Source organism: Hirundo rustica, chromosome 2 (assembly GCF_015227805.2).
Source record: "Hirundo rustica isolate bHirRus1 chromosome 2, bHirRus1.pri.v3, whole genome shotgun sequence".
Taxonomy (NCBI): Eukaryota; Metazoa; Chordata; class Aves; order Passeriformes; family Hirundinidae; genus Hirundo; species Hirundo rustica.
The window spans coordinates 30613803-30640739 of NC_053451.1; the positions used below are offsets into that span (position 1 = coordinate 30613803).

Sequence of the window (26937 nt, forward strand, 5' to 3'; positions counted from 1 at the left end):
ACAACCTACATTCTTCTCCCCAGCAACTACCAACAGGACGAGAGGACAGTCTTTAGCTGTGCCAGGGGAGGTGTAGGCTGTACAACAGGAGGAATTTGTTCACAGATGGGGTGATTGGACACTGGAATGGGCTGCCCAGGGAGGTGGCACTGTTCTTGGAGGTGTTTAAAGGAAAGACTGGATGTGGCACTCAGTGCCGTGGTCTATTACCATGGTGGTGTTCGGTCACAGGTTGGACTGGATGACCTTAAAAGTCTTTTCCAACCGAATTGATTCTGTGATACATAAAACGACTAACGTTTAACAAGGCTGATCAGTCTCCAGAAGGACGGACGGTAAAGCGAGCCCCAGCAGACGGGACACCCGCTCAGGCCGGCGAAGAGCGCTGCGCGCCCGCCGAACACGCGGGCCGTGACTCTCATCAGCACCGCGACGCCTCGGTGCCAGCCCCGCAGGCACAGCAGCGGGCGAGGAGCGGGGCCGGCTCCGGGGCAGGGCCGGGCGCCGCTCCCGCCGTTCCCGCCGCCGGACCGCGTCCCGCCGGGCTCCCGCTCCCGTCACCCGGGCAACGGGCAAGCGGCGCCCAGGGAAGGCACCACGTGCCCGGAAGCGCCTCGAGGGAGGAAGTGACGGAGCGCCGGGGGAGCCCCAGCGGCCGAGATTTAAAAAAAAAAAAAAGAAAAAAAAAAAAAAGGAAAAAAACCAAAAACCCAACAAAAAGACAAGGGGAAAAAAAAAAAAAAAAAAAAGGAAAAAAGGGATTAAAAAAGGGATACGGGGAGAGGGGCGGGCGGAGCGGGCGCGGGTCCCGCCCCCCCCCGGGGCGGCCCCTCCGGACCGCGGCCCCGCCGGAGCCGCCGCCGGGTGCCGCCCCCGGCCCCGCCCGCCCCGACACCGGAGCTGCCGCCCCGCCCCGCCCGCTCGGCCGGGCCCGGCTGCCCGCGCGCGGGGGGCGTGTCGGGCGCGGCGGCGGCGGCGGCGGCGGCGCGGGGGCTCCGGTGCGGCGGCGGCAGCGCGGGTCCCGCGGGCGGGCGGGGGTCGGCGGAGCGGAGCGGAGCGGGGTAGAGCGGAGCAGAGCCGCGGCGGCTGCAGGTGAGGCGGGGCCCGGGGCGCGGGTGGCCGCGGCGGGGAGAGTTCCCCGGGGCCGGCGCGGGATGGAAGTTGACAGCGGCGGCGGAGCAGCCATTGTCTGCCCGGCCCGGCCCCGGGCAGCTCTCCCGCGCAGCCCCGCTCTCGCCCCCGGGCAGCCGCCGCCCGGCTTCGGGCATCCTGCGGCGCATCGCGCCTCCCGCCGCGGCGGGGCTGCGGGCACGGCACGGGCGGGCAGGGCGCCCGCTCGCTCGCTCGCTGCGTCGGATGAACTTTGCTGCCGGAGTTGCCGGCGGCCTGGGTGGCCGCCGCCGCGCTGTCCCCGTCCATCCTCCCCTCCTTCCATCCTTCCTTCGCTGCCTCTCCCGCCGCCGGCCGGGCGAGGCGCTTGGCGGGGAAAGGCGGGCTGGGCACCGAGGGGTGGGGACCAGGTGGTGCGAGGGTCCTGCAGTGCCGGAGCGTCGCACCCGCTGCTGCTTCCAGAGCATCCCGGAGCAGAGTCAGCGTGTCCCGGCAGTTCCACACCTCTGCTTGTGTGGCTTGGAAACTGTAGAATACACGTAGTAACAGCAGCGAGTATACTGTAGTCCCGGGTGCTAATTTTTCTCCCCCAAACCTGTGGTGTAAACCCGTCAAATCTTCTGTGTTTCCTTAACTTAGTTTCTCAAGGATGAAGTGACAAAACCGCTTAGAGAATGTTCTTCAGGCAGCAGTCATGTCCCGGGGGGAATGGATGGGGTGAGCAAGTAAAACTTTTCCACCTCCTACCTTGTGCTCAGTGATTCGGGTATTGTTTGCATTGACTTTTGTCTGCCCTTGTGCTTGAGAAAGGTCAGGAACTTGTAGATGGGCCACCTGTGGGGTTCTCGGTGTGTTCTGAGGTCTTCGAGTGTGGGTTAGGCTCTGGAGTGGCCCATGTTCTCATGCTTGTACTGCTGCCTGAACCAGTTTTCCCCCTTTTCCTTCCCATCCTTTCTGCTATGTGGTCATTCCTGCCGTGGTGCTAAAAAGCTTTTGTATCCTTCTGTGTCTGCTTTTTAGGGGTGCAGTTCTAGCTGTTGTTCAAAGGTCAATTTCCAGTAATGGCCACATTGTAGCTGTGGTTGGGGTTTTTTTTGTTTGTTTGTTTGGAAAATCCGTGGTTTAATAGTTTTTAGTAGGTTATCCATCTCGTGGAGCAGCTAGCTGGGTCAAATGATGTGACAGCCCAGTGATCACTAGTTTTTTTTTAAGAGGAAGGTGCTTGGAGATGCCATTGGAAGAGGGGTGAGTGAGTAGTTCTCCTGTTTTGTGTAGAAATGGCTTGTGTGTGGATCGGATTACACTTAACATAGAGCTGCATCCTTAGATGAATTTGCTTGGGGAAATGTTGTGCCTTTTCACTTTTGTGTTTGGAAATGGTTTTGCTGGCTAACTCTCCTTCCTGTGAGTGACTTTAAATTCTTACTGCTTTTCTGCGAAGGGAGTGCAAGCTTCTCTATCCACGTTTCCAAAAGGCTTTCTGCCTACGCAGAGACCAAAAGTTTTCTATGCCTCATGCCAGAGGTGTTTCTGTAAGATTCTGTTTATGCTAGGACCTGATTTTAATAAGATCTAGATCAATATGGGACTCTCAAAAATGCTGGAAATCTTAGGAATCGGTGGTGCTGCTTACAGATTAATTGGTGGAGCAGAGCACCAAGGCAGAAGCCTGGTTTCTCCTGGTGAAGCTGTTGAGGGTAAGGGTATTTGCCGTAGCTAAGGTGAACATTAGTTTACATCCTTTTCTCTCTCGTGGGCACTTGTGGCATCACAAGTAAGGTAATTCAACTCAGCGGTCAGGCAGAAAACAGAGTTTTGAGGCACCTTTTCTGCAGTTAGCAAGTTGATCTAGTAAGCACCAGAAGCAAGGTGAATGAGGAGGATCTGTCTGGGGAAGTTGGGGGTGAGCAAAGGACCATAAATTGTCTCCTAATGGCATCTGAGCTATTAGAGAACTTGGTGTAATGTGTGTAGCTTCTTGTGCATTTTAACCCCACTCAAAGTACTTTATTTATCCATCACAGTCTGAGTCTTTCAGAAACTCTGTATTCTCTCCCTTCGCAGTGTTTATTTTCAGGCTTCACTTAATTTTCCCCATCTGGAGAAGCTCTTTAAGGCAGTTGCTTCTCCAAGAGCTTTTATATTCTAGGTAGGTTTATTGACCAAGTATTTCTAGCTGAAATAGGGTTGTGCTCGAGGACAGTAGTGGCCAGTTAGGATGAGCTGTGTCTCAGCTGAGGAGAAGGTGGCCGCTGCTGAAGCAGTGCAGGAAGCCAGCTTTGGATCAGTAGGGAGACACCTGGGCAGGGCTTGAGGGCAGAGGTGAAGATGTATTTGGAAGACCAGACTGGAGCAGCAGCACTTTTCTTGCCAGTTAAAGAATTTTCCCGATTTTGAGGAGCAGGTTTGAAGCAGCAGTTCCCTGATTTAGCCACCCATCCTCTGCAGTGTTAATGCTGTTGCCCTACTTTAAAGTCATCTGCTGCCCTTAACACCATTTCAGAATTTGAAAAGTTGTCTGGCTGAGACTATTGTTGCACCTCCTTTTCTGCTGCACTGGTCTGTTTGCTTATACACCAGGAAAATGTTTGGTGAGGGTTGTAAAGCTTGGAATCTCTGGATTTAAAAAGGGCTCGATAAAGGGGCTGTCCTGGTGCTTTGGCTCTTGGAATCTCATTTACAGGGGTCTCAGATGCGCTACAGAGGAACCGGCCGGTTCCTTGGAAACAAATAGGCTGTTAGTGATAATAAGACTTACCAGAAATATATTTTTTTTAAATCTTGCATGAAGTTTTAGCCTTCTAAAAAGTTAGGTTGGTTTTATTTTTTTCCGGTGGAATTCTGTTGAATAATCACTTTTGCTCCGTATTCTGTCTCTAGCCCCTCCTGCTGCTACTCCCTGTGTAGCTCATGTTTCTTGCTGCAGGAAACTCCCTGATCATCTCAATGTGCTGCTCTTCTGCTAAGCACTCTCTTCAGTTTCACTTTTCTTCCTCTTGGCTGATGAAAGCCTTCTCCAGCCCTTTTGCAGTGAATTGCAGGACTGAGACTCATCTTTCTGCTGCTGGAACGTCTCCCTGGTTCTGCGTGACCTCTTCAGCAGCTTTTGCCTCACAAGTGTTACCAGTGAGCACTTCATCCACTCTGCTTCTGACTCTGTTCCTCCTGAAAGGAACTTGCCACCACAGATAACCAGCTTCTAATCTTTCAAGTTAAGATCTGTTGGGAGCAACAAGTAGCTGGAAAGTTTGTGTGATCAGAAGAAGAAAGTCGAGGGCTGGGGGCTAAACTGGGAGGAAGAGGGATCGAGTTGGTATCAGTAGGGCATTGGAGCTAAAGGACTGGAGGAAGAGAGGATCAGAAATTGTCAAAAGTGCATTGGAGGACTGGAAGCACAGGGCAGTTTGGCTCAGTTCGTTCTCAAGTCTCTCTTGAAAGGAGAGGCGGTCGGATCTGTAACCAGAATTGTTTCAATGAGCTGCAGCTGCTCCTTCATTCCACTGCCTTTTTAAGAGGTCAGGATACTGTAGCTTGCAACTATAGCATGGCAATAAAAATATGAGAATATGTGCATTATGTTTCTGATGGTGGTAATAAAAGATTTAAACTGTGAGTACGATTGCTGGGTGATTTTAGAATCCCGGCTTCCCCGGTCTCTGCGGCATATCAGAGCTGTGCAGGGAGCCTGGTGTTGAGGTATTCTAGTACAGAAGCTGTGTAGTGTAGTGAAATACAGTTCCATTCTTTCTGTAGCCTGACTTAGTTTCCAATTCTTTCGATGTAGATCTGGAGTCCATCTCAGCCTGAGCTCCTGGGATCCTGTCGCCATGGAGACCGAAAGTGAGCAGAACTCCAACTCCACCAGCGGGAGCTCCAGTTCTGGAGGAAGCACCCGTCCTCAGATCTCGCAGATGTCTCTGTATGAGCGGCAGGCAGTGCAGGTGAGACACGGGTGTGCTCTGGGATGGCAGGGCATCAGCGGAAGGCGGTGGTGAGCCCTTTTGTGCTCCTCTGTTGTTGCGTGTCAAGGTGGGACCGTGCTCAGAGGACCGTCATCTTTTCGGATTTAGAAATTCTTATGCTAGGCCTGATGTTTAGTTCTTGTAGCCTGAGGCTTCATGTTTCGTAGGTTAGTCCTCTGGTGTCCAGCCTCCTAGATTTAATCTGTACTGTGATCCAATGGATTGGTTTTAACCTGCTGTTCTAGAGCAAATTAGTTTGCCATCCCAGTTTCTCTATGCCCTCCATACACAAACTACACAGGAACGCTTGTCTGCCTTGTGTGAGTATGCACATCCCCAGATTCCTGAAGTTTATTAAAGTCTTGCAAGTGTGATTCCCACTGGCCTGGAATATGCTTGTGATTCCGTGTGTTACCAAATTCGTAAGTGTACTCCGGATTTGGATGTGCTAATCTGGTGCCTGCTTTTTCACGTTGTCTAGGGATCTTCTCATGGCTGTTACTAGCTTCTTCATTGCACTCTTCAATCACATTTCAACGGCGTGCAATTTTTGACAATTGGGTTTTCTTCTTTATCTAGGCCCTGCAGGCACTCCAGAGACAGCCCAATGCAGCCCAGTACTTCCATCAGTTTATGCTCCAGCAGCAGTTTAACAGTGCCCAACTTCACAGCCTGGCTGCTGTCCAGCAGGTGAGTTGCCGAGAGGCAAAAGGAGAGGAGTGGGATCATTCTCTGGGTTCAATCTGGGATCAATCCAGAGGTTCTGTTTGCATGCAGTGCCTTGTGCACCGAGTCATCCCGATCCCTGATCAGACAATGAGTCCCTAAACACATTGTTTAGAGTTAATATGAACAGCCAGTCAACTGGAAGCCTACAGCAAAGATTTAATTTGTTTTTTTTGGGTACAGAGCAGGGGAAGATGAAATTTGGCATCGCCATCAAGCAACTTTCTGTCTTGGAATTTTGTAGCCGTGTTTTCTTTACCAACAGGAGGGTAAACCTGTCCAACCAGGAGGCTGTCTCTAATTGAGACATATGCAGATCAATATAAATTGTATATTCTATGATGTATGATTGTTGAGTGATTATTTTCTTTTCTTTATCGACTTTTCTCACCTTAATCATCAGTTCAAAATGGATTACGTGTGACACGAATACATTCTGTTTGTGTAACAATATCTCAGTAGTTGTACTCCTTGGCAGTTAGTCCAGGATGTCATTGCTCTCAAAATCCCTCACTGCAGTCTTATAGTATAGAAAAAAAAGGATCCTCTCATCGGTTTTGCACAAATCTGAGTTACAAAACTGACTCATGCAGGGGAATTCCCATGGCATCAGAGAGGGGGAAATAAATCTATCAATATTTATGTACTTCCACAAACCATATGCTCTCTAATCTGAATTTTGTTACTTGGAGTGCTGTCATTGCATTGCTACTAAACTGCCTAATTAGCCCAACAAATTGCTAATATTGCAGGGACTCTCTGGGTGTGAACAGTGGATTTCAGCATTGGGGTGGGAGTTGCAGTGTGCAGTGTGATAAGCTGGGCAAGAGTAGTGCCATGTACCCGTGGGTGGAAGGACTGGAGGGCATACACTGAGGGTGAGGGACTAGGAGTTCTGACTGAGCCAGATAATTAGGCTGGATTGAAAAGTTTCTTTGGGCACTCATTTCTCTGCCAACCTCTCTTGCAGGCTACAATTGCAGCCAGTAGACAGGCCAGCTCCCCCAACACTAGCACCTCGCAACAGACCACCACCACCCAGGCTTCTGTAAGTAAAACTGCTCCCTCACACACGTGTCAAAGCTTCCCTCCCACTCCCCGCCTTGTTCTGTCTCTTCCTTGTCTTTTAGGATGCATACAGCTTCTAAAAATGCTGGGAATCAGCAAGATGCAGACAACTTTGAGAATTTGGGATGCTGTCCTTATTGGTGGGGCTTGAGACAACCAGATAAGGTTTTTGGGTGGGAGAGGCCTCTTAGCTGGAAAGGTAGACATGGATCTCTGTTTGCTGAGGCTTTAGGGATACACTGTCATGGGTTAGAAAAGGATCAGGACTTGTAAGAAGGAGGAGTCGTGAGCAGCTTTTGTCTTAGGCAGAGCAGTAGTTTGTTGAATGAGTGTTGAGAAGCTTGGATTTGCTCAGAGAGTAGATGAGTTGGTAGAGAAGATTATGTGGGTTTTTTACCTTTATGTGGGAGGCTGGAGAAAATGATGTATTTTTCTGGATCTCTTATTGCAGTTGCATGCTAACAGTGATTCTCAGGCTCAGCATACAAATGAGGTCAGTATCCAGGGCTTTGACTAATTTAGATTGTGTAGCCTGTAGGACAAGCCCTCTAAGACAAGAACTTTCTTCTTGCTCCCCTGTGGGATACAGGAAAAAACTGTGAAATGTCTGTTCTGACTGCACCCCACTAAGCATATTTGTATTTATTTCTTGGCCTCCATCATTTCATATGTGATTTGAAGCTTTTTTGTCTTCTAAGATCAACCTTGCCACCACCTCAGCTGCTCAGCTGATCAGTCGGTCCCAGAGCGTGAGTTCCCCGAGCGCCACGACGCTGACCCAGTCTGTGCTCCTCGGGAACACCACCTCACCTCCTCTCAACCAGTCACAGGCACAGATGTACCTTCGGGTAAGAGATGTGCACCAAAATGGGTCCTGAGCACGAGCCCCACTTAGCAGCCAGTGCAGAGTTTCAGTGCTTGGGATTACCAAGGCTTACGGACTAACCTGGCTTTAAGGATGTTGCAGTATATTTGAAAATTGCGTGGGGAAACTGATCCCTGAAACCACAAGTTTGATTCTGGGCTCAGCCTTTGAGATAATTGAGCTTTGCATTTTGTGGCTCAGGTGAAAATGTTAACAACTGTGTGTCTCTGCTCTGCATAGATGTTAAAGGTTCCGTAGCACTTCTCACTAGAGTGTAAATGTGAAATATATGTCCTAGACTTAAATGTCGCTCACAGAAATCTACTCTTCTGGTTCACTGCTGGAACAGATATATGGTAAATTACTCTTCTACTGTTTGCTGAGCTCAGGGGTGTAAGTCAGAATTCAACTAAGCCTAGACAAATAAATCAATGTGAACAAATGTCATCCTTTTAATTGCTCTGAAGTGCAGCTAGGTGGAAAGCATTAGGCTTTACTGTGGAGTTAGTCTGGGGTTTGGTTACCTACTTGCAAAATATTTTCTGTTTTTCAGTTGACTTCAGACACAGATTTTAATCCCCTTCATTTCAAGCAGCACTAATCTTGGATGTATGTTTTTTATCACTGTTGTTCGACCAGTTCTAGATAAACAGCCTTGGGCAGTCTGTGGGAGTTAGCGCAGGCCTATGTTTGATAGAAGAGTGCTTGTTTCCATAAGGAAACTGTTCCCAGTTTCCTGCTTTGGAGGCTTATGGTGCAGGGCAGGGTTGGTGGTTTTGTAATGTGCGACATCGCAGCCTGGTGTCCCTTTGTAATGTGTTTGCTTGTGGTATTTTTTGTCTTCCATTTTCTCTCCTGCCTCCATCCCTTCCATTCCCCATTGCCTCCTCCCCAACAGCCGCAGCTGGGGAACCTGTTACAGGTGAACCGGACCTTGGGCCGCAATGTGCCTCTCGCCTCCCAGCTGATCCTGATGCCCAATGGGGCTGTGGCTGCTGTCCAGCAGGAGGTGCCACCCACTCAGTCTCCTGGGGTCCATGCAGACACAGACCAGGTCAGAGTCCTCCCTTTCCCCTGCTTCTGCCATGCCACGCTCTGGTCTTTGTCTCAAGCTGTCCCTGTATAGCAGATTAGAGCTATTCTATCCCCAGCGTGCTGTGTCCCTATGCAGGCAGGAGATTTTGCCATCGTGTTCTCATGTTTGATTTTTGCCTCCAGAGACGAGATTAATTTCTGCTTAAAATTTCTGAGTTGAGCGAAGGCTGAATCAATTCCACCTTCACAGTTTCTCGGTTGTGATTATGTGAAAAGAACCCTTGAATTCTATGTACAGTTTTCAATCACTCTGCAATTCAGAGTCTTTGCCAGAGGTAGTATTCCTTCATCCAGGTGGTTCATTGTTGAAAAGATGCCAAAAACTTGTCTGGAGCAATTTTATTGAAGAAAGGTAATCCGTGATCAAACTCTAGAGATAACACGGGGTTTGGAGGAGGAGTAAATACAGAGATGGAAGCCCCAAAATGCAGAGGAACTGGTGAAATCGGAAGGGGTGCAGGCCATGAGTAGATCTGTGGGCCTGGGGTTGGCAGGTGGCACAAAAATTGAAAATAAATAACTGGTCTTTTAGGGGTTATCTCAGTGCTTCTAGAGCTGCGCTGAACTGGGTCCTACCAATGCCAGGGTATGGCAGGCAGGTCTGAAGACCGTCCCATGCCCTGGAGAAAGACTCTCCCCAGATCCTGTTCCACAAAGTGCCATGAGATCTTTAATCTCCACCAGAGATTGGGCAGGAGAAAGTTCAGGATAATGTGCTTCCTGGGGAGGGCCGTGCCGAGCTTTGCCCTGCAGCGTGAGCAGCCCCTCACACGAGATCTGAGGCATCGCCTCGGCCCGCATCCCCGCAGAGCGCGTCGCTTACGCGTGCCCCGTCGCGGCAAGCACCGCGCGCAAAGCGAAAGGATTGCGTTTGGTGTGTGTCTCCAGGTGCAGAACTTGGCTATGAGGAGCCAGCAGACCTCTGCCGCTAACGCCCAGCTCCAAGGCTCTGCTCAGAAGACAGCCCTGCCAGGAAGCTCCCAGGCTTCGGGCTTGCCGCAGGCCGCCAGCACGGGCCAGGCCGTGGCAGTGGCGCAGGCCTCCTCCGGCGCGGCGGGGCAGTCCCTCAACCTGAGCCAGGGAGCCGCGGGCGGCAACGGCGTCTCCGGGGGCGTGGTGGCCGGTGGCGGCGGCCAGCCCTCCGTGGGACTGAGCCAGAGCTCCTCGGCAGGTGCCGCCGGCAGCTGCCAGAGGAAGGGCACCGGGGTGGTTCAGCCGCTGCCGGTGGCGGCTGCCCAGGCCGTGACCGTCAGCCAGGGGAGCCAGACGGAGACGGAGAACGCGGCCGCGAAGAAGGGCGACGCGGACAGCGGCGGACAGCAAACGGTGGGCATGAACCTCACCAGGACCGCCACGCCGGCACCCAGCCAGACGCTGATCAGCTCGGGTAAGCGCTCATCTGGTTTTTTTTTTTCTCTTCAAAATCATTGGGCCATCACAAGAATGACATTTGGAAGCCTGGTGATAAAAGGTTTTCCAGCACATCTCCCAGCTTCTGTCACCCCAGAGACTTGTCTCAAGGGGTTATCCCTTTCTACTAGCACAAGAAGTTGACTTAATTCCTCATGTCCTCTGCAAGAAAGCTGTCAGTCATTTTGGAATTTATTGTCTCAAACTAGTGCAGTGGCTGCCTCTTTTTTGTTGTTCCCAGCTGCACTGTTGCTAACTTTTGTGCTCTGTTTTTTCTTACTCTGTTTTTGTATAGCGACATACACGCAGATCCAGCCACACTCACTGATCCAGCAGCAGCAGCAGATCCATCTGCAGAAGCAGGTGGTGATCCAGCAGCAGATAGCCATTCATCACCAGCAGCAGTTCCAGCACCGCCAGTCCCAGCTCCTCCACACGGCCACCCATCTCCAACTGGCTCAACAGCAGCAACAGCAGCAAGCAGCATCTCTGACCCCGCAGCAGCAGCAGCAAGCTCAGCCTCCGCAGCAGCAGGCTCCCCCCCAAAACCAGCAGCAGGCACAGACCCTTGTGGTGCAACCTATGTTGCAGTCCCAGCCACAGCATTTACAGCTCCAGCAGGACAGTCCGTGCCAGCCGGCCACCAAGTCACCCGTTCCTATTCAGTCAAAATCTCTGGTCACCCCCATCAAACCCCCTCAGCTTGGGCCTGCCAAAATGTCAGCAACGCAGCAGCCTCCGCCACACATCCCGGTGCAGGTCGTGGGCACTCGGCAGCAGGGCTCAGGCCAAGCCCAAGCGCTGGGCTTGGCTCAGATTGCTGCGGCAGTGCCGACATCCCGGGGGATGCCGGCTGTAGTCCAGCCTGTTTCCCAAAGCCATGCTGCTTCCCCATCGTCATCTTCGGCTCCAGCATCCTCACAGGAAGCTCCCCCTCTCACCACAGGGGTGAATTTGGCACAAGTTCAAGGCACAGCCCACATGGTGAAGAGCCCAGCTTCCTCTCCAGTTGTGGCTCAGATGCCAGCAGCATTCTACATGCAGTCTGTCCAGTTGCCAGTAAGTGATACCATTGAGAAGGAGAATAGCATATGGATTCTCTTTGTTCATTCCTAGGACACCAATCGCAGTCCAGGCCCAGGTCAGTGGGATGGGATGGGTAAGGGGTTTGGGGAAAGGGATGTGGAGACTTTTTTACCCTCAAAAACACTAATTCCAGTCCAACCCCTGGGGTTACTGACTACAGGCATTTCTCTTCCACATTCAAGGGCTTGCATGGAGTTAATAGGTGAGGCTCGGAGCCTGCCCTAGATGGTGTGGGTGTCCACATCACATACTGCATATCACATTTAACAGTGGGGTTTGGTTGACCTTGGCTGGCTGCTGGATGACCACGAAGTTGCTGCTCTACCACTCCCCCTTCACAACATGACAGGAGGAGAAAAATACAGTGAAAGGCTTATGGGTTGAGATAAGGATGTGGAGATCACTTGCCAACTACCATAATGGGCAAAACAGACTCAGTTTATGGAAATTGTTTATTTTACTGCCAAATTAGTGTAGGATAATTTGAAATAAGAACAAATGCAAAAAACAGCTACCCCCTTCTTTACAGGCTCAACTTCACTCCTGACTCTTCTACCTCTTCCCCCTGAATGATTCAGGAGGACAAGAAATGGGATTTGTGGTCAGCTCATAAGGTTTTGTCTCTCCCTCGTGGTTTTCCCTTGCTTTAGCATGGGGGAATCCCTCCTGTGGGATACAGGCCTTCATTAAGTCATTCTGCAGTGTGGTTCTTTCACACAGGCTGCATGTGTTCATTACCTGCTCCAGTGTGGATATTTCTGGGTTACAGACCCCTTGATGTGTGGTACCAGCCACTGACTCTAGGCCTCAGAAGATCCTCTAGCGCAGGCTATGCAGAGGAAAACTCAAATTACATAGGTCTTTTCCATGCTGTTGTGAATTGTCCGCCTAGGGCTACCTAAATCCCTGAGACAACAGCGCTTTGCCAGCTCAGATCATGGAATCATCAATAATTAGAGTTAAAAAGAACCCTAAAGATAATTCCAACACCCCTGCCACAGGCAGGAGCAACTTTCAGTAGACTAGGTTGCTCTGTCCAACCTTGTCTTGAACACCTCCTTAGCCAGTTGCTGAGACGCTTTCTAAACTCTGCTTCTTCAGAGTCTGCTTCTTCAGGAAGGTATCACAGGATTTGTCTTGATTTTTAGAGCAGGGGGGCAATTCTGCTCCTGGTGAATGTGTGCCCCCTACTCTTTCGACTCCATTGAAACTGATCTGGTTTATCCAGAAAACCTGTTTGGAAACTGCTGGGCGAATGCAATTCCATTTCTTCCTGCAATAATCCTTTGAGATACACGCTGTCTTGCTCTTGGGACACCAGATCCTAGTCTGTGGCACGGTTGTGAGTCTTCTCAAGCTTTGTTCCTTGTTAGACAAATTCTCCCAAGTAAAGGTATGTACTGAGGGACCTAGGGGCATCTCCAGAATAAACCAGGCTGGAAATCAAGTATGATGGAGCAGGATGCTTTTTTTTTTGGTTTGTTTGTCTGTTTTGATCTGGCTTGTTCTTTGCTTTGAAGTTTTTTACTCTGCTTATGTATTCCTCTTTATTCATGTAGGGCAAATCTCAGACCTTGCCAGTAAAGCGCAAGGCAGAGTCAGAGGAGGAGAAGGAGGAGCCGCCCAGTGTCACCGCACTCCTGCCTGCCAGGTCCTCTCCTGCAACAGACAGCCCCAAAAACATGGAGGAGAAGAGTGGCCTTGGAGGTAAGGTACAAAGGAGTGCTCTGCTCATGTGTGCGAATGACCTGAAGTAGATGGAGCGAAGGTAACTGACTCCTGTGCCGTTAACTTTCCAGATAACTCTGATACTGCTGCCATTGCAACCCCAAATGCCACATCAAGTGAAGGAGCCTCAGCCACCCCCACCTCTGCTTCGACCCCAAACCTGGCATTGGTGTCACGTCAGATGGGAGACTCCAAACCTCCTCAAGCCATCGTCAAGCCCCAGATCCTCACACACATCATTGAAGGCTTTGTCATCCAGGAGGGAGCAGAGCCCTTTCCAGTAGGGATTTTTTTGTAGGGGGGGAAAGAGGTGTAGCACTTTCTTGGGAGGGTGATGGGCTTCCATCTTTGCATAGGAGTATCTTTCCCCATATTCCAATTTGGCATTTTCAGCCTGAGACATAAAGAGGAAGGGAAGGGAGGGAGGTGTCATGAGTGAAGCAAGGCATCAAGAGGTGTCATTAAAGAGAAGGGGTTTGAAGGAGTAAAGCAAGTGTTGCAGCAACTGCTTACTCCAGTAGTCACCAAAGCAGTAATTAATGCAGGAACTGTAAGGAGGCTCTCCCATCTGTGAGGGAAAGATGCATTTTGAGCAGGCAGCAAGTGAAGTTGAAGTAAATAAGGGGAAATGGAGTTACATGGAATTGGACGTTATTCAAGGCAGAGAGATTATTTTGGGCGGCATATACCTTGGCAGAGGGTAGTGGACACAGGAAATCCTTTACTGGTGGGCCCAACTCATTCTCTCCCTATCCAGGTGGGTTGTTCTCAGCTGCTGAAAGAATCTGAGAAACCAGTGCAAGGAGAGGCTCCTTCTGGCCAGAATGAAAACCTGTCCAGCAATTCTCTGGGAGAGGATAGTGCTTCCATGGGTAAGTTTCAGGACCAGGAGGACTAGCTAGTGTTACTGAAAGTTTCTGCTCTGTATTACTAACTTAATGCATTACAGACTTGTATCTCTTCCTGCCAGCTTCTTAGAGACTGGAACTATGGAACTAGGATCTTGCGCTTTTTTGAGTGCCTGCTTTTTTTTGTTGTTGTAAATATGATCTAACACATCCTGTGTCAGGAGATTCTGAACTTGTACCTGTCTTTGATGACTCTAGGCTGTGAAGTGTGTGTGGACAGAGCAGAGAGTGCAGTGATGCACTTTCACAGCCTTGTAGGATGTGAGGAGTACGCTATTGTTTGCTTGTTTCTTTAAATGGTACTGACCAGGACAAAAAAACCCCGTTTGATATCCTGCGATCCTAATTAGTGGAGCTGGTGCTGCTTTTTTCCCAGTGGCTTCCCCAAGCTAACAACGTACTACATTCAGTAGAAAATAGCGCTTGGAATCTGCTCAGAAGAGCAGTGGAATGGGGAATCACTGGGTGTGTGATGTGCTTCAGATCACCAACTGGTGTGTCTATCTCACTAGAGCTTGACAAGAAGGCAAACTTGCTGAAGTGTGAATATTGTGGGAAGTATGCCCCAGCAACCCAGTTCCGCGGCTCCAAGAGGTTTTGTTCCATGACCTGTGCTAAAAGGTAACAGCAAGATGTAATATTCCTTATCTCTGACTACATGTTTGCTGGAACTGGGCATGTGCCCCTTCTCCAAGTACTGTACCACCTTGCACTACATCTGATCCTCCCTGTGTAGCACATACTGGCTACATCAGTCCTTTAGTACTCTAAATTATCTGTAAATGCTTCTAAGTCTGGAGAGGTGGATGTGATGCTGAGTGTGAACAGGATTTCTGGCTTGCTCAGAAAATGAAGTGGGAAGGGGTAAATTCTGGGGCTATAAACATCCTCTCTTCAGAGAAATGTGCATTTAACTGATGAAATAAATGCAAACTGGTAGCTGTCTGCATTGATACTAGACAAAGACACAAGGGAGCATTGGGGAAAAATCTTGCCTCCTGTTGAGAGCAGAGTGCTTGTTATGGGTCTTTTTTCCCTTAGGGGAATGACTTAATTGACCCTTCAGATGTTAGATCAAGACTCTGGTGTTCAAATATTGCTTGTGTCAGAAGTCTGGACTGGTTCCTTTCAGGGAGAAGTCTTAGAAGGAGGAGGGACAGAACTTGATGGTAAAGAGGAGTCTTATCCCCATCTAGAGCAAGGAGAAGTAGTAGGTTTAAATGGTTCTGCTTTCCAACTGCTGCTCTGCTTCTGTTTACTTGAGGTACAATGTCAGCTGCAGCCATCAGTTTCGGCTGCAGAGAAAGAAGATGAAGGAGCTCCAGGAAGCCAACTACGCCCGTGTGCGCCGACGGGGACCACGGCGCAGCAGCTCCGAAATCGCTCGAACAAAGATCCAGGGCAAACGCCACAGGGTAAGGACACACACCTGTCAAGGCAGGACTGTGCAGAATCTGTCCCTGCTGGCTGTACCACCTTGTCACAGTGGATGCAGTCGTGCAGGATGTGGTGAGGGCATGCTGACACACTTGTTACACAAGGCACAGGGAGTTGTTCTAATCCCTCATGGACTGCAGGAAGTGTACTCACTCAGGTTTGTACTTGTTCTGTGCGCTCTGTGTTCGCTCCCATGTGCATCTTGAAGGTCTCGGTGAGTGAGATCAACTGACAGCTTTGGCAGAAAACAATCCACTTTTCCCATTTGATTAGCAGTCCTTCACATGAATGACTTAAATTGGGCCGTAGAAGAATTGAATGAGCTCTCATTTTGATGTGGAGAGGGAGCTCTTGTGTCAGCTTCCCCTGGACCAGCAGCCTGAGACAGTTGTTCCAGACTGTTGGGACAACTTCTGCTGCTCCCAATGTCTTGTTTTTCAGCTTGTAATTATGAATTTTCTTTTCTTTCTTTTCTATGGGCTTGTAGGGCCAGGAGGACTCAAGTCGAGGCTCTGATAACTCCAGCTATGATGAAGCTTTGTCCCCTACATCTCCAGGACCCCTGTCAGTAAGGGCCAGTCATGGAGAGAGGGACCTGGCAAACTCTAATATGGCTCCCCCTACCCCAGATCTACATGGCATCAACCCAGTCTTCCTGTCCAGCAATCCTAGTCGTTGGAGTGTGGAGGAAGTGTATGAGTTCATTGCATCGTTGCAAGGTGAAGTTAAGGTCCTCTCCTGCACTCCTGTGATCCAGTAGCATGGGGAGATTGGGCTCTTTCTGGGAAGAAAATGGTGTCAGTGGTGCCTACTGCTTTTGAACGTGTTTCTGAATTGGAGTAGATCATAGAGGTAGATGCTCAAGATTTATTTCTCAAGTAGCCTGTGTGCTCAAGGAGACTGGACTAGAGAGGGAGAAGGGGTTGCTTAGGTTCCTAACTTGTTTTTCTGTACCTGCCAGAGGTGCAAAGAGTAGGAATGGAGGGAGTGCCCAATGTACACGTGTTTCTCACTGCTTTTTTTTGTTTGCTTCACAGGGTGCCAGGAAATTGCTGAGGAATTTCGATCACAGGAAATTGATGGTCAGGCCCTGTTGCTTCTGAAAGAGGAACATCTCATGAGTGCCATGAACATGAAGCTGGGACCAGCTCTCAAGATCTGTGCCAAGATCAATGTCCTCAAGGAGACCTAAGAACTCTGAAGCCAGAGGTCTCCTTTTTGCTCTGACCCCAGGCCAGCTGCCAGTTCTGGAGCATCCTGTTGGGGAGGGGAAGAATGGGACAGTCCCCTGTGGTCTTGCATTCAAGAAGAATGAGAAGGAATTTAACTGATTGAAACTGCCATGCGCAAGCCCATCTCTTGGTCTCTTAATGGTGCTACAAGGTTGAGGAAAACTGCCACCTGGGGCCTTTAAACAACTTTCCTTCTTCCTGATTTTGAATGTGCCTCCCTTTTATGCACCACATCAAGGTGTTAAGGGGATCTCTTTCTGTCTTAAAAGACTTCTGAAAGGGAACTGCCCTCAACCCTTTTTGCCACAGCAGGTCTGCTAGATCTTAGCTTTGAATATCATTGCCAGAATTCAAGGCATAGGGAGAGCTGGCCCCACATGGACATTGGGAGCACCTGTGCTTGGGCTTTTATGAAGGGGAACATGCAAATTGCAAGTGGCAGAGGTGACAAGAATTTGAGGAAAAGGGGCTGCTGCTTTTCCACTTTTAAAAATACCTAGGCTGCTCATGAACTGGGTTGAATAGCCATTCCAGCATGCATACCAAACTTGAAGGCCTGTGGCAATAGGAGCTGTCTTGTCTTCACTCTGCATGTCTACAGGAGACAGTAAAGCTAAAGTGTTGTGGCAGCTATTCACTCCAGGTGCTCCTCTCAGAACCAGTCAGAGGATTTTCCTGAGTACTTATGACAAAGCGATGGGAAACTCAAAGGGGAGGGGGCTGTTTTACATTAGGGAACCTTGCAGCACTAGGTTTGTCTTCCCATTGTGCTAGAGCATAAATTTACAGATCCAAAGCAGTCTCCAGAAGCACCAAGGCTCTTCATGAAATGGGCTGGGGTTTTGTTTTGTGTGTTTTCTTACCAGTTTGTATTGTTTTCTTTTCGTGTGTCTGTCTTCATTATCCTCAGGAGAGCTTACGGGACAAAATACAAAATTTAGGCTGGCAGGATTTTACTGCTTGCCTCAGGCTTTTTTTTTTTTTTTTTTTTTTTTTTTTTGGGGGGGGGTGTGTGTATTGTAAAAGAAGTATTTCTCAGTTACAAGAAACCAAACACACACCCTACAAGAACCGAATACCAATCTTTTAATGTGACTTCTCATTTCTAAAGGGTAGAACTTATGTTATAGGTCTCCTACTCAGCCCCTCCAGGTTTGGTTAGGGGTTCTTTGGTTGTGGGTTTTTTTTGTTTTGTTTTTTTTTTTTTTTTTTAAGGACCAAATGTGGTGTTTTGTAACCAAATTGCCAAAGGTGAAAACCTGGGCAGAGTTATTCTCTTCCACAAGCACCTCTGCTTCAAACAGGCAAAATACCTGAAGGAGTTGCACAAACTGTGAAGAGGTAAGTGCCCTCTAGAGCCAAATACCTGAAAGCAAGATGGTGTTATAAACCATGTATCTCAGCTTTTCTGTTCTCAGAAGTTTCACATGAATATTTGAGTGAAACATAAGGCTGTTCTCTGTGTTAAGCACCTACTGTTGCAGGAAAGCTGTAGTGGCATGGGAGAAAGCCTAATAGCATAGGTAGGAGAACATTTAGAGATCTTTGAAATGGCCTCTTTATTGACCCATGTTAGAAAAAGAGCAAGGAAAGTGCTTAGTAGATGGTTAAAATGTGGCAGCAGCTTCCTAGTTTAAAACTGCTGCTGAATCTCACTTGTTCATGTGAGAAGACTTCTGAGGCTTTGTGAATGCAAATAGGCCCAAAGGAAGCTGCCCATGCTTGCTTGCACCCTGGTACTACAGTTTGGTCTGATGTAATCTGGGGACAGGGGAGGTCAGAATCAGCAGGGAGCAGAGGAAGGCTGCCCTTAAACCATTTTATTCTTAGCGGGCTGGGTGTGATAAAATTCTTGTTTAGTTTGACCCTTGGCAGCGTAGGCAGGCAGGTAAGCCTGCCACTGTTACCAGCTACTCCTGAGGACTGGATTTTATTTCAGTCAAATGGGAAGGCTTCACTCCTTCATTTCATGTTCAATGTTCTTAATAAAAAAAGTTTGATCAGGATTTGCAGGTCTAGCTGCTTTTTAACCCCCAAGTGTTTGGAAAGTACAAACTTCATCACTAAGTTACTTTTGTCTGTCAGTGCTGCAAAAGAATACAGAGCATCATCTATCCATCCATAACTACCTGAGCCTCAAGTTGCAGTTTTGAAAGATGAGAATAGCCTCCCCTTGTAGGCCTGAGAGAACCTGGAGTGAAACAAGGTGGCAGAAAAAGCCATGATCAAGAGTTCAGGCAAAAGGCACCGTACACTAAGGACGCTTTACATTTGGTTGAGAAAGATGCTCTGGCACCAAAGCAAGCTCTTGCTATATCAGCACAACACTTTACCAGGTTTTTTGGTCACTTTATTTTTGAAATTTGTGTTTTGTACAAAAAAAATTACCTTAGACACCACCATGAAAACAGTAACAGCCTTACTGACTTCCTGTTTTTCCCATGTTATGAGAAAGATAGGGACTGTAACAAAAGTCAGAGAAAGCAGGAATTGCTTGCCCACTCCAAACCCAGAAAGAAAGCAGGGCCACCCCTTTTCTGTCAATGTCTTTAAAAATACATGAACCACGTCTGTATCTGTACTCTGCTGTTAACACAGTAGCGGCTTGCTTATTCACAGTCTCTGCACCCCAGACTGCAGTTCTCTGCCAGTCCACAGTAAGGTAGAATGGGATTGCTCAGAGTCTAGCCTCTCAAAAAGCAATTTAGAATCAAAGTGCGAAGTTCCTGAAGGTTCCTATTAGGTCTATAACTTAACTGTACCTGCTTTTCACCAGGGGCCAAGGAGAAGGTCTTTCTCACCCCCAGCCAGTGACAGTATATTAAGTACCATCTGCAAAGGGCAAGTGTCTCAAGACTGGCCTGCACCATGCTTAGGGGGACAGTGATTTATGAAAGCTGACCATTTAAGAGTCCCTTATGCAGTTCTCAGTGTGTTAGCATTCTTAGCCTTGGCTTCCATGGTTCCTTTTATATAAAAATAAATTCTGACGGCTTCGTAGGAAAACCCTCTGCAAAACAAGGAACTTCTGGGGAGTGTGAAATCACAATGCTGACACTGACTGAGGTGTGTGGGCAGTCACGTCAGGAAACTTGTGTCAGAACTCAAGTGGCAGCTACCTGTCTCATTTTGTCTTGAAGTCACTTTCAGTTTCTGCAAGTGTTCCTTTTCCTTAGCAGCACATCCTTTTCCTTTTGCTTCTCACTGATTGAGAAGACTGAGTCAATATTTTGACTGAAGTCACCAGACTCCATTTAACTCCTATGGTTTTTTAGCATTGCCCCTCTCCAGTCTGAGAGGATGGCACGCATGCATCCCTTTACAGCTGTTGAAGGAAACTGTTGAGAAGTACACACCACTCTGCCATTAGGGAAACTAAAAATTGCAGAGGTGCTAATGCCTCTTCACCCCCAGAGTCTGGCATAGAGCACTCTGTGCCAGTTATGCTGGCAGAAATTGTATAAGCGCAGAAGCTAGAAAAGCTGAAAATGCATTTAAAGAAAAATAATTCCAATGACTTACAGATCCTGTAAACCCTAGGGGGAAAAAAATAAAAAGACACAAAATATCCCTTTTACGGTGTCAGTTGTTTTAACCCATAGCTTTTTTCCCTTTCTGCACCCATCCATGCCCCTTTTTTCCTCTTAGTGATTCATCCCCCATTCCTGCTCAGTGCTGAACACTCATATTGCTGTTTTCTGCTCAGCTGTCAACACTTCTCCCCTGAGCTCTGCTGCACTTTTAAAACCTAAGCCAGCATTATATTTATAAGACATGCCATTAGGAACCAGTGCTGTTCACATCCAGAGGCATCCATGGGACTCGACACACCGGAGATAGCGGAAGCAAACAGTGTAAAGAAAATCAGAAGTGAGAGAAGGAGAACTGGCTGGGAGGCACCTGGCTAAACAAGCACTGGGGAGATGGGGAGCTTGGTGTGGAAAGCCTATCACATGGGCAGCAAGTGGTCGTCCCGTTCTTCTGACTCCTCTCCCAGCTGGTCATCCCCCACGCCGCGGTACGCGGCTGGCGAGTTCCGAGGCTTGGATCGGCACACAAAGTCACAGCCATCCTACGAGCACAGGACACAGCATCAGCATCAGACTTGGCATTTGACTCAGCATCCAAACCAAAGCAGCTCCTGCCATTTCTCCATTTCTCTTCTGCTAAGGGATTATGCCTATTGCAGTGCTACCTGAAGCATCTCCCTGAAACCTGACATAAAAACATCCTAAAGTATGAAGGATAAATAGCACTGCTTACAATGACCAAGGAAGGATTTCACCTAGTCAGAAGTAAGCATTTCACAGTCCCCAGGTGAATATTTCTAACTGGAAAGTGTTAACTCCTGAGGAGCACATGTTCTAGTTGGTTATGTAGCAGTTGCAGGACAGAAGCAGGGAATTGGTCTCAGCAAGGATTAAGAAATGGCATACTCAAGAAAAAGGGAATAGATACCCTCTTCTGCTTCAAGGTACTTCACCCTAGTGGTAGGTCTACCCAAAACACAGAGTCAATGCCATTTTCTCCTAACGTGGGTAAGGCTGAGAATACATAAGAATTTTTACTCACTGCCACCAGATTGCCCAGATCTTGCCAGAAGGCAAAGTGAGGAATCTGCTCCATACCCTTTGCTCCCACAACGAGGCGCTGGTAGAGGAACCCACCAATGATGTAGACTGCAATTAGTGACACAAACCTAAAAGGCAGAATGAAATAAAAAAAAAAAAAGAAAAAGCAGAGGAAATCCTATAGAAAATCTCTTCTGAGCTTGCTAACTGCCTCACATTAGCACTGGAACAATGCTAGCACCACTCAAGAACAGAACTGTAAACAGAAACCAGACCATAAAAAGTCCCCCAGTTATCAATCTGCTTGCATAAATCTTTTAGCAGCAATATGTTAAATAGTGCCCCTAAGCACAAACACAGAAAATGAGTCAAGACTCCTGGTCTGACTTCCCAGCTCTGGCAAAGAGCCATCATATCATTTTAGGAAGTCAAATCTCCCATGTTTCAGTGCACTTGTCTGTAACCTATGAAAGAAGAGGTTTACCAGGAACAGACCAGCCCTGCATCATGCCCTGTGCAAGAGCTTTCATCCAAAAAGCTCAGAGGCACAGTAACATCTAATGGTGGCTGTGGGAAAGTATACTGCAGTAATTTAGTCTTACTACAGCATTTGCTACATTTCTAAATAGCAGTGGAGATTATGACTCAGGCACAAACAGCTCTTCAAATGACTCACGTGATCAGTAGAATGGAGCCAACACTGAGGTGGGAATTCTCAGCTGGACAAGCCACGCTGCTGTCCATTTCAAAGAGGTAGAAACACTCCTGCTCCTTTTCCCGCTCTTCGGAAATAATGCTGAATGAACTCTGCAATTTGGGAAAAGTGAAGTCATGTGAAAACATGCCCATGCACACTGAACTTCACCAGGAGACAGTTTTGTCACTGCTGGTGGAGCTGGGCACCAGACACTGGAGGCCAGCTCACTGTCCCTTCAAAGCCCCTCTGCTCACAATCAACCACTGGTCTGGCAGCCTCCTGATGCTCTCTCACCCCGGGTGTCACTCACCGCTGTAACTCCCCGCTTGCAAGAAATCATTATCACAGCTCGCCTCTTCTCACCACTGCAGTGCCTGCCATATGAATCACCTCCTTTATAAATCAGCATGATCCAGTCACCTGCCAGGAGAGAAACAACACAGGCTGCAAATCCAGATCAGGAGGCGAGAGGCAGTTATTGAGTAAGCGAAGTATTGAGTGGAATCATACTTCCATTGAAGACTTGGGTTTCATTGATTCTTCCTATCACCGTGGTCTTTCCGTTCTGTCTATCTATTTGCACCAGGCCACCGAAGTCGTGCGAGGTGCTGTTGACCTCCCTGCACACCCTGAAATGGTAGACGTAGTTTTCTGTTTTGCCCTTCTCCACAGTCACGTTAAACCTGCAGCAGGGAGAGGACAGAAGAGACAGCCCATTGGATTACCAAGAACACTCAAGAGCAGCGGGCATTTCAGACCTGGAAGCCAATCAGAGACCATACTAACAGGGGGAGTCCATTCTGCAGTCTGACATGAACCCTCCCATCCCTTTGGCCCACTGTGCAGCCCCAAGGCCTGCAGGGTGTTGTGCCGTACCTCATGTGGCTCAGGGGCTCCAGTTTCTTCAGCAGGGCTCTCTCCATCTGCGATTCACTGCTCTCATCACCAATCACATCACAGCCCCTCTCTTCTGACTGCTCGGCCCCCGCTACAGCCAGGGCCACAAAGACCAGCAGCAAGGCAGAGGTATGGCAAGGTGGTGACATCCTGGACACACGCCACAGAGAACACAGAGGATTAACTTCGCAAAGGATCAGCTTCAGCCCCCTGCAAACTAACTTCAGGGTCATGGAGTCAATGATTAGCCACTTCCTCAGTCCTGACTGCAAAAAGGAGAAGCTGAGATCTAGAAACAACTCATAGTACACAGGAGACACTAAATCTGAATCTCTTGCGCAGCCATCAAAGACAATTTGCGGGGCCGATCTGGGGCTCTTTTCTGAATTTGCCTTGAGACCACAAAAAGTTTTGCTGCTGAGCACATTAATTAGAGCAGAGTCCAGCAGGCTGAACACTGGAGTAAATTTCAGGCATAATCCACTGTTTGTTATGGCCTTGCACTGAGAAGCCAGTCAGCAGAAAATTATTTATGAGGCCCGTAATCAATCATCCTCACAGATCTCGTGTAAAGAGCTCGCAGGGAAGAGCCACTGTGATTAGTCAGGCTCTATTTGTTCAAGTGCCTTAATCTTTATAATGATCTTTCCAGTACTCCTTTAGCTAAGAATCTGAAAGACGTTAATACTGCTAAACTGCAACTTCACGGAACAGTTTTTCCCTTCCCAGTTTACACCAGGGAAGGAGGAAAGCAAGGCACCCAATGTAAGATCCAACCAACCAGGCAGTAGTGAAGATGATAACAGCAATAATAATAACAACAATAACAATAATCTATAAGATTGGGCTTTCAGGTTCATGCTTAAATCACATATGAAACAGTCAATGATGGCACCAGCCAAGGAGAGCGGTGCAAGGTATCCCCCCTGCTTCTCGTGCTGTGGATTTTGGTAAAGCTCCAAAAAAGCTTCCAAAGCCGGCGGAAGGCAGACCCTCCATTAAACAAGCACGTGGCTGCAGGCGGACACACAGCCCGCTTTACTGAACCGAATGATTTCCACACAGAGGCCACCGCCACAGCTCACAGCTGCTGAACGGGGGCTCTACTCGCCATGGGGCACCAAAGGAAGGTCAGGAACGCAGAAATCACAGAGTGGCTCAGGCTGTAAGGGACCACAGTGGGTCACTCGGTCCAACTTCCCTGCTCAAGCATCCTGGAGCAGACGACACAGGATTGCGTCCAGCCGTTTCTGGAGTACCTCCAGGGTGGGAGGCTCCACAACCTCCACGGGCAATCTGTTCCAGTGCGCGGTCACCGAAATGAGGAAGCCCGTGACACGAGGGCTCGTGACTGCTCTCTCCCGAGGACAAAAGCAGGACCTGCCCTCAGCCCTAGACACGGCTTCTCCCGGGACCTTGCTGCGCGGCGCTCGGAGCGGCCCGGCCCGGCCCGGCTCCTCCAGCCGCGGCCGCTGCCCCAGACCCGCCCCGGACGGAGCGCGGCTTCGCCCCGCGGCCTCGCTGTGCCCCGCTCCCCACCTCCCCAGCGCCGCGCACCCACCTGCGGCCGCCCCGGCACCAGGCGCCACCGCCCACAGGGAAGAGAGACCCGCGGCTTATGCGCATCCCATGTTGGGCGGCCCCGGGGACCACAGGCACGGGCGGCACCGGCCTCCTCCGCGTCCCGACCGGCTCCCTCGCCCGCCCCGCGAGCCGGAAGCCGGGAAGAGCGTGGCGGAACTGGCGCCCGGCGCCAATGGGAGCGCGGGCGCGGCCGGCATCGCCCGCCCAGGAGCGCTTCGCAGCGAATGATGCGCGGCGGGGGGAAGGCGGGCGGGGCCGGGGGGCGCCCCGGGCCGCGCCCACTTCCTCTCCGTCAGCCAATGGAATATGAGATTCGACGCAAAGGCCCCGCCCCCTCTCGCCTTTCTGCCAATGAACGACGAGGGCGGGCAGAGAGGACGAGCCCTCACGGCACGGAGGCGCCGCGGAGCCCGGTGGCAGGGGGAGCCGCGCTTCCAATGCCGGGGCGGCGGGAAACGGCGGGGAGCAGCCCCGCGGGACGGGGATCGCCGGGCTTCCGGCTGCAGATCCACTCACCCAAGTGCTCTGTGACTGTCCCTCGCTGAAGTCGCGCTCTCCCCTCTCCTGTGCCCCGCACAGGTTCGCAGCAGCCGCAGGCAGGTGGCCGCGTCAGCAGGAGTGAAAGACTTCTCGGCATCACCGTTCCCCTCGCTCCCGCTGCCGGAGACGATGGCAGTCCCTGTGTCGCTGGGCTTTGCCATCTCCACCAGGGGCCTCCAGAGTGACCTGTGTTGCACGAGCAAGGGGTCTCGACCTCTTCACAAAACTGCTTGGTGGTCTTGGTCGTTCTGATTTTTTCCCCCACTTTGTGTCTCTGGTGGATTCTCTCCGTGTTTTGTTGTTATACTTTGGAATAAAGGCGCCTCCCCCAACTCCTGCAGGTTTTGCCACCATAGAGGAATTCCAGGTTCAACACACAAAGGTTATTAGTGTGGTTGGGCATCTTGAATGTCATTAAGCTATAAATGTGAGGTGTGAGACTGACCTGTTCAAAAGATATCTCTCTCCTTATGATGTGCTCCCAGAGCACATCCACTTTCCAGGAATCTATTACTGGAAGGGGTAGATGTTCTTTGCCAGAGTTCTGAGGCTTTTGCATCCTCTAATTAAGAAAAAAATACTGCATTTAGTGAATGTACTGACATACTGGAGAAGGTACTTGTTTGAGAGAAATTTGGGAGTTTTCCTCACGGTATGCTGCTTCAGTAGTGAAGAACCAGGGAAGAAGTGCTGCTGGCTCCTGGAAAACTCGCTGATTTAGTCCTGCTGTGACTCCATACTGACAGTATGGCACAGCTGCAGAAGTTAGATCTATTTATTCACACTTAGATAATATCTGAGACCTGCCCTCACACCTTCTACAGTATGATCCTTCCCTTTCGACTTCCTGTCTAAAGAACTCAACTTACTGCTGATATTAGAAAAGAAAAAAAGAAAAAAAAAAAAGTGAACCACATGAAAGCAGAGCTCTTAATTCTTTCCCACCAGCTTTCACTTTTCCAGTTCTTCACAAATAGTGCTGTCTTTGTGATCACTCTGGGCCAGCAGGCAGCCTGGGCACTTAAAACGTGACAAAACTGGCAGGAGCTGGGAGAGACACCTTTATTACAAAGTATGACAGAACATGGACATATTGAAGAGAATCTACCAAAGAAACACAAAGCAGGGACAAAAGCAGATCTGGACACTTAAGGTGTATCTGAATCCTGTTAGTTTTCAGTTATACAGATTGTATTCCCAGCTAAAGACTGTATTCCCTTGTGAGAATAGCAAATTCTCTCTGAGCTTGAGAGCTCTTTTTAGACTTCTCTATTATTCATTTGAAGCATTTAGGAGAGACTTTCTGCCTCTTGTCTTGCTCTGATGTCTTATGCCTTCCCCTTCCTTTCAAGCACACACTCCCTATCTTGCTGCCCACAGGCCCTACCTAGGATTGGAAGGGATCTTGCGGGTGCAATGTGCCACCCTTATAGGCAAGTGGAGGAATTTGCAGAAATATATAACCCCTTCCCCGACATGTCCATTGTAACAAATTGGCCTCTCTGTCAGGTAAGCATCCTCGCATGCAGTAATTTCTTGAATTTAGAACATGTCACCAGAAGGGGGAACAATCATCCCTCCTGGAGGCAGCGATCATCTTAACTCCTTTGTTAAGCATGCCCAAACAATTATTGGAAATTAACTGTAGTGTACTGTGCCGAAGAAGTGCAGCCTGAGCCTGACCAATATCCCCATTGTGAGCACGAAACGGAAGGGATCAGAATGTGGATTAAAACAAAAACCAGCCAACCATGCAGCTAAGAGATTTCTCGGGGTGCTGGAAGCATCAGTACTCCCCACCACAGAGTCACAGAATCTTTGAGGTTGGAAAAGACCCAGAAGATCATTGAGTCCAACCATTGACCTGACACTGGCAAGCCCAGCATTAAACCATGTCCCTAAGCTTCACATCTGCATCTTTTAAAAATACTTTCAGGGATGGTGACTCAACCACTTGCTTCCCTGTGCAGCTCATCCCAGTGCCTCATAACCCTTTTGGTGAAGAAATTTTTGCCAATATC

The 26937-nt window shown here is 49.3% G+C and overlaps 2 protein-coding genes across 3 annotated transcripts; one reads left to right on the plus strand and one right to left on the minus strand.

Annotated features, from left to right (window-relative positions):
* The first annotated feature begins 1016 nt into the window (after window positions 1-1016).
* On the plus strand, window positions 1017-18956 carry PHC1 (polyhomeotic homolog 1). Of its 2 annotated transcripts, XM_040055246.2 has the most exons (16): window positions 1017-1092; window positions 4895-5051; window positions 5652-5762; window positions 6769-6846; window positions 7318-7359; window positions 7565-7714; window positions 8630-8785; window positions 9715-10213; window positions 10532-11295; window positions 12882-13029; window positions 13122-13330; window positions 13808-13922; window positions 14471-14579; window positions 15223-15373; window positions 15883-16114; window positions 16433-18956. In XM_040055246.2, the coding sequence occupies exons 2-16, from the start codon at window positions 4938-4940 to the stop codon at window positions 16585-16587; spliced, it is 3033 nt and encodes a 1010-aa protein (XP_039911180.1). In that variant the 5' UTR covers window positions 1017-1092; window positions 4895-4937; the 3' UTR covers window positions 16588-18956. The 2 variants fall into 2 exon arrangements, with proteins under 2 accessions (XP_039911180.1, XP_058275280.1); XM_058419297.1 differs by lacking the exon at window positions 7318-7359.
* M6PR (mannose-6-phosphate receptor, cation dependent) lies at window positions 18956-24515 on the minus strand. Its single transcript, XM_040055247.2, has 7 exons — window positions 24354-24515; window positions 22772-22942; window positions 22406-22578; window positions 22206-22315; window positions 21875-22005; window positions 21200-21326; window positions 18956-20699 (listed from the first exon to the last, which is right to left on the minus strand). Exons 1-7 carry the CDS (start codon window positions 24416-24418, stop codon window positions 20577-20579), a joined length of 900 nt encoding a protein of 299 aa, XP_039911181.1. The 5' UTR covers window positions 24419-24515; the 3' UTR covers window positions 18956-20576.
* Between the last annotated feature and the right edge of the window lie 2422 nt (window positions 24516-26937).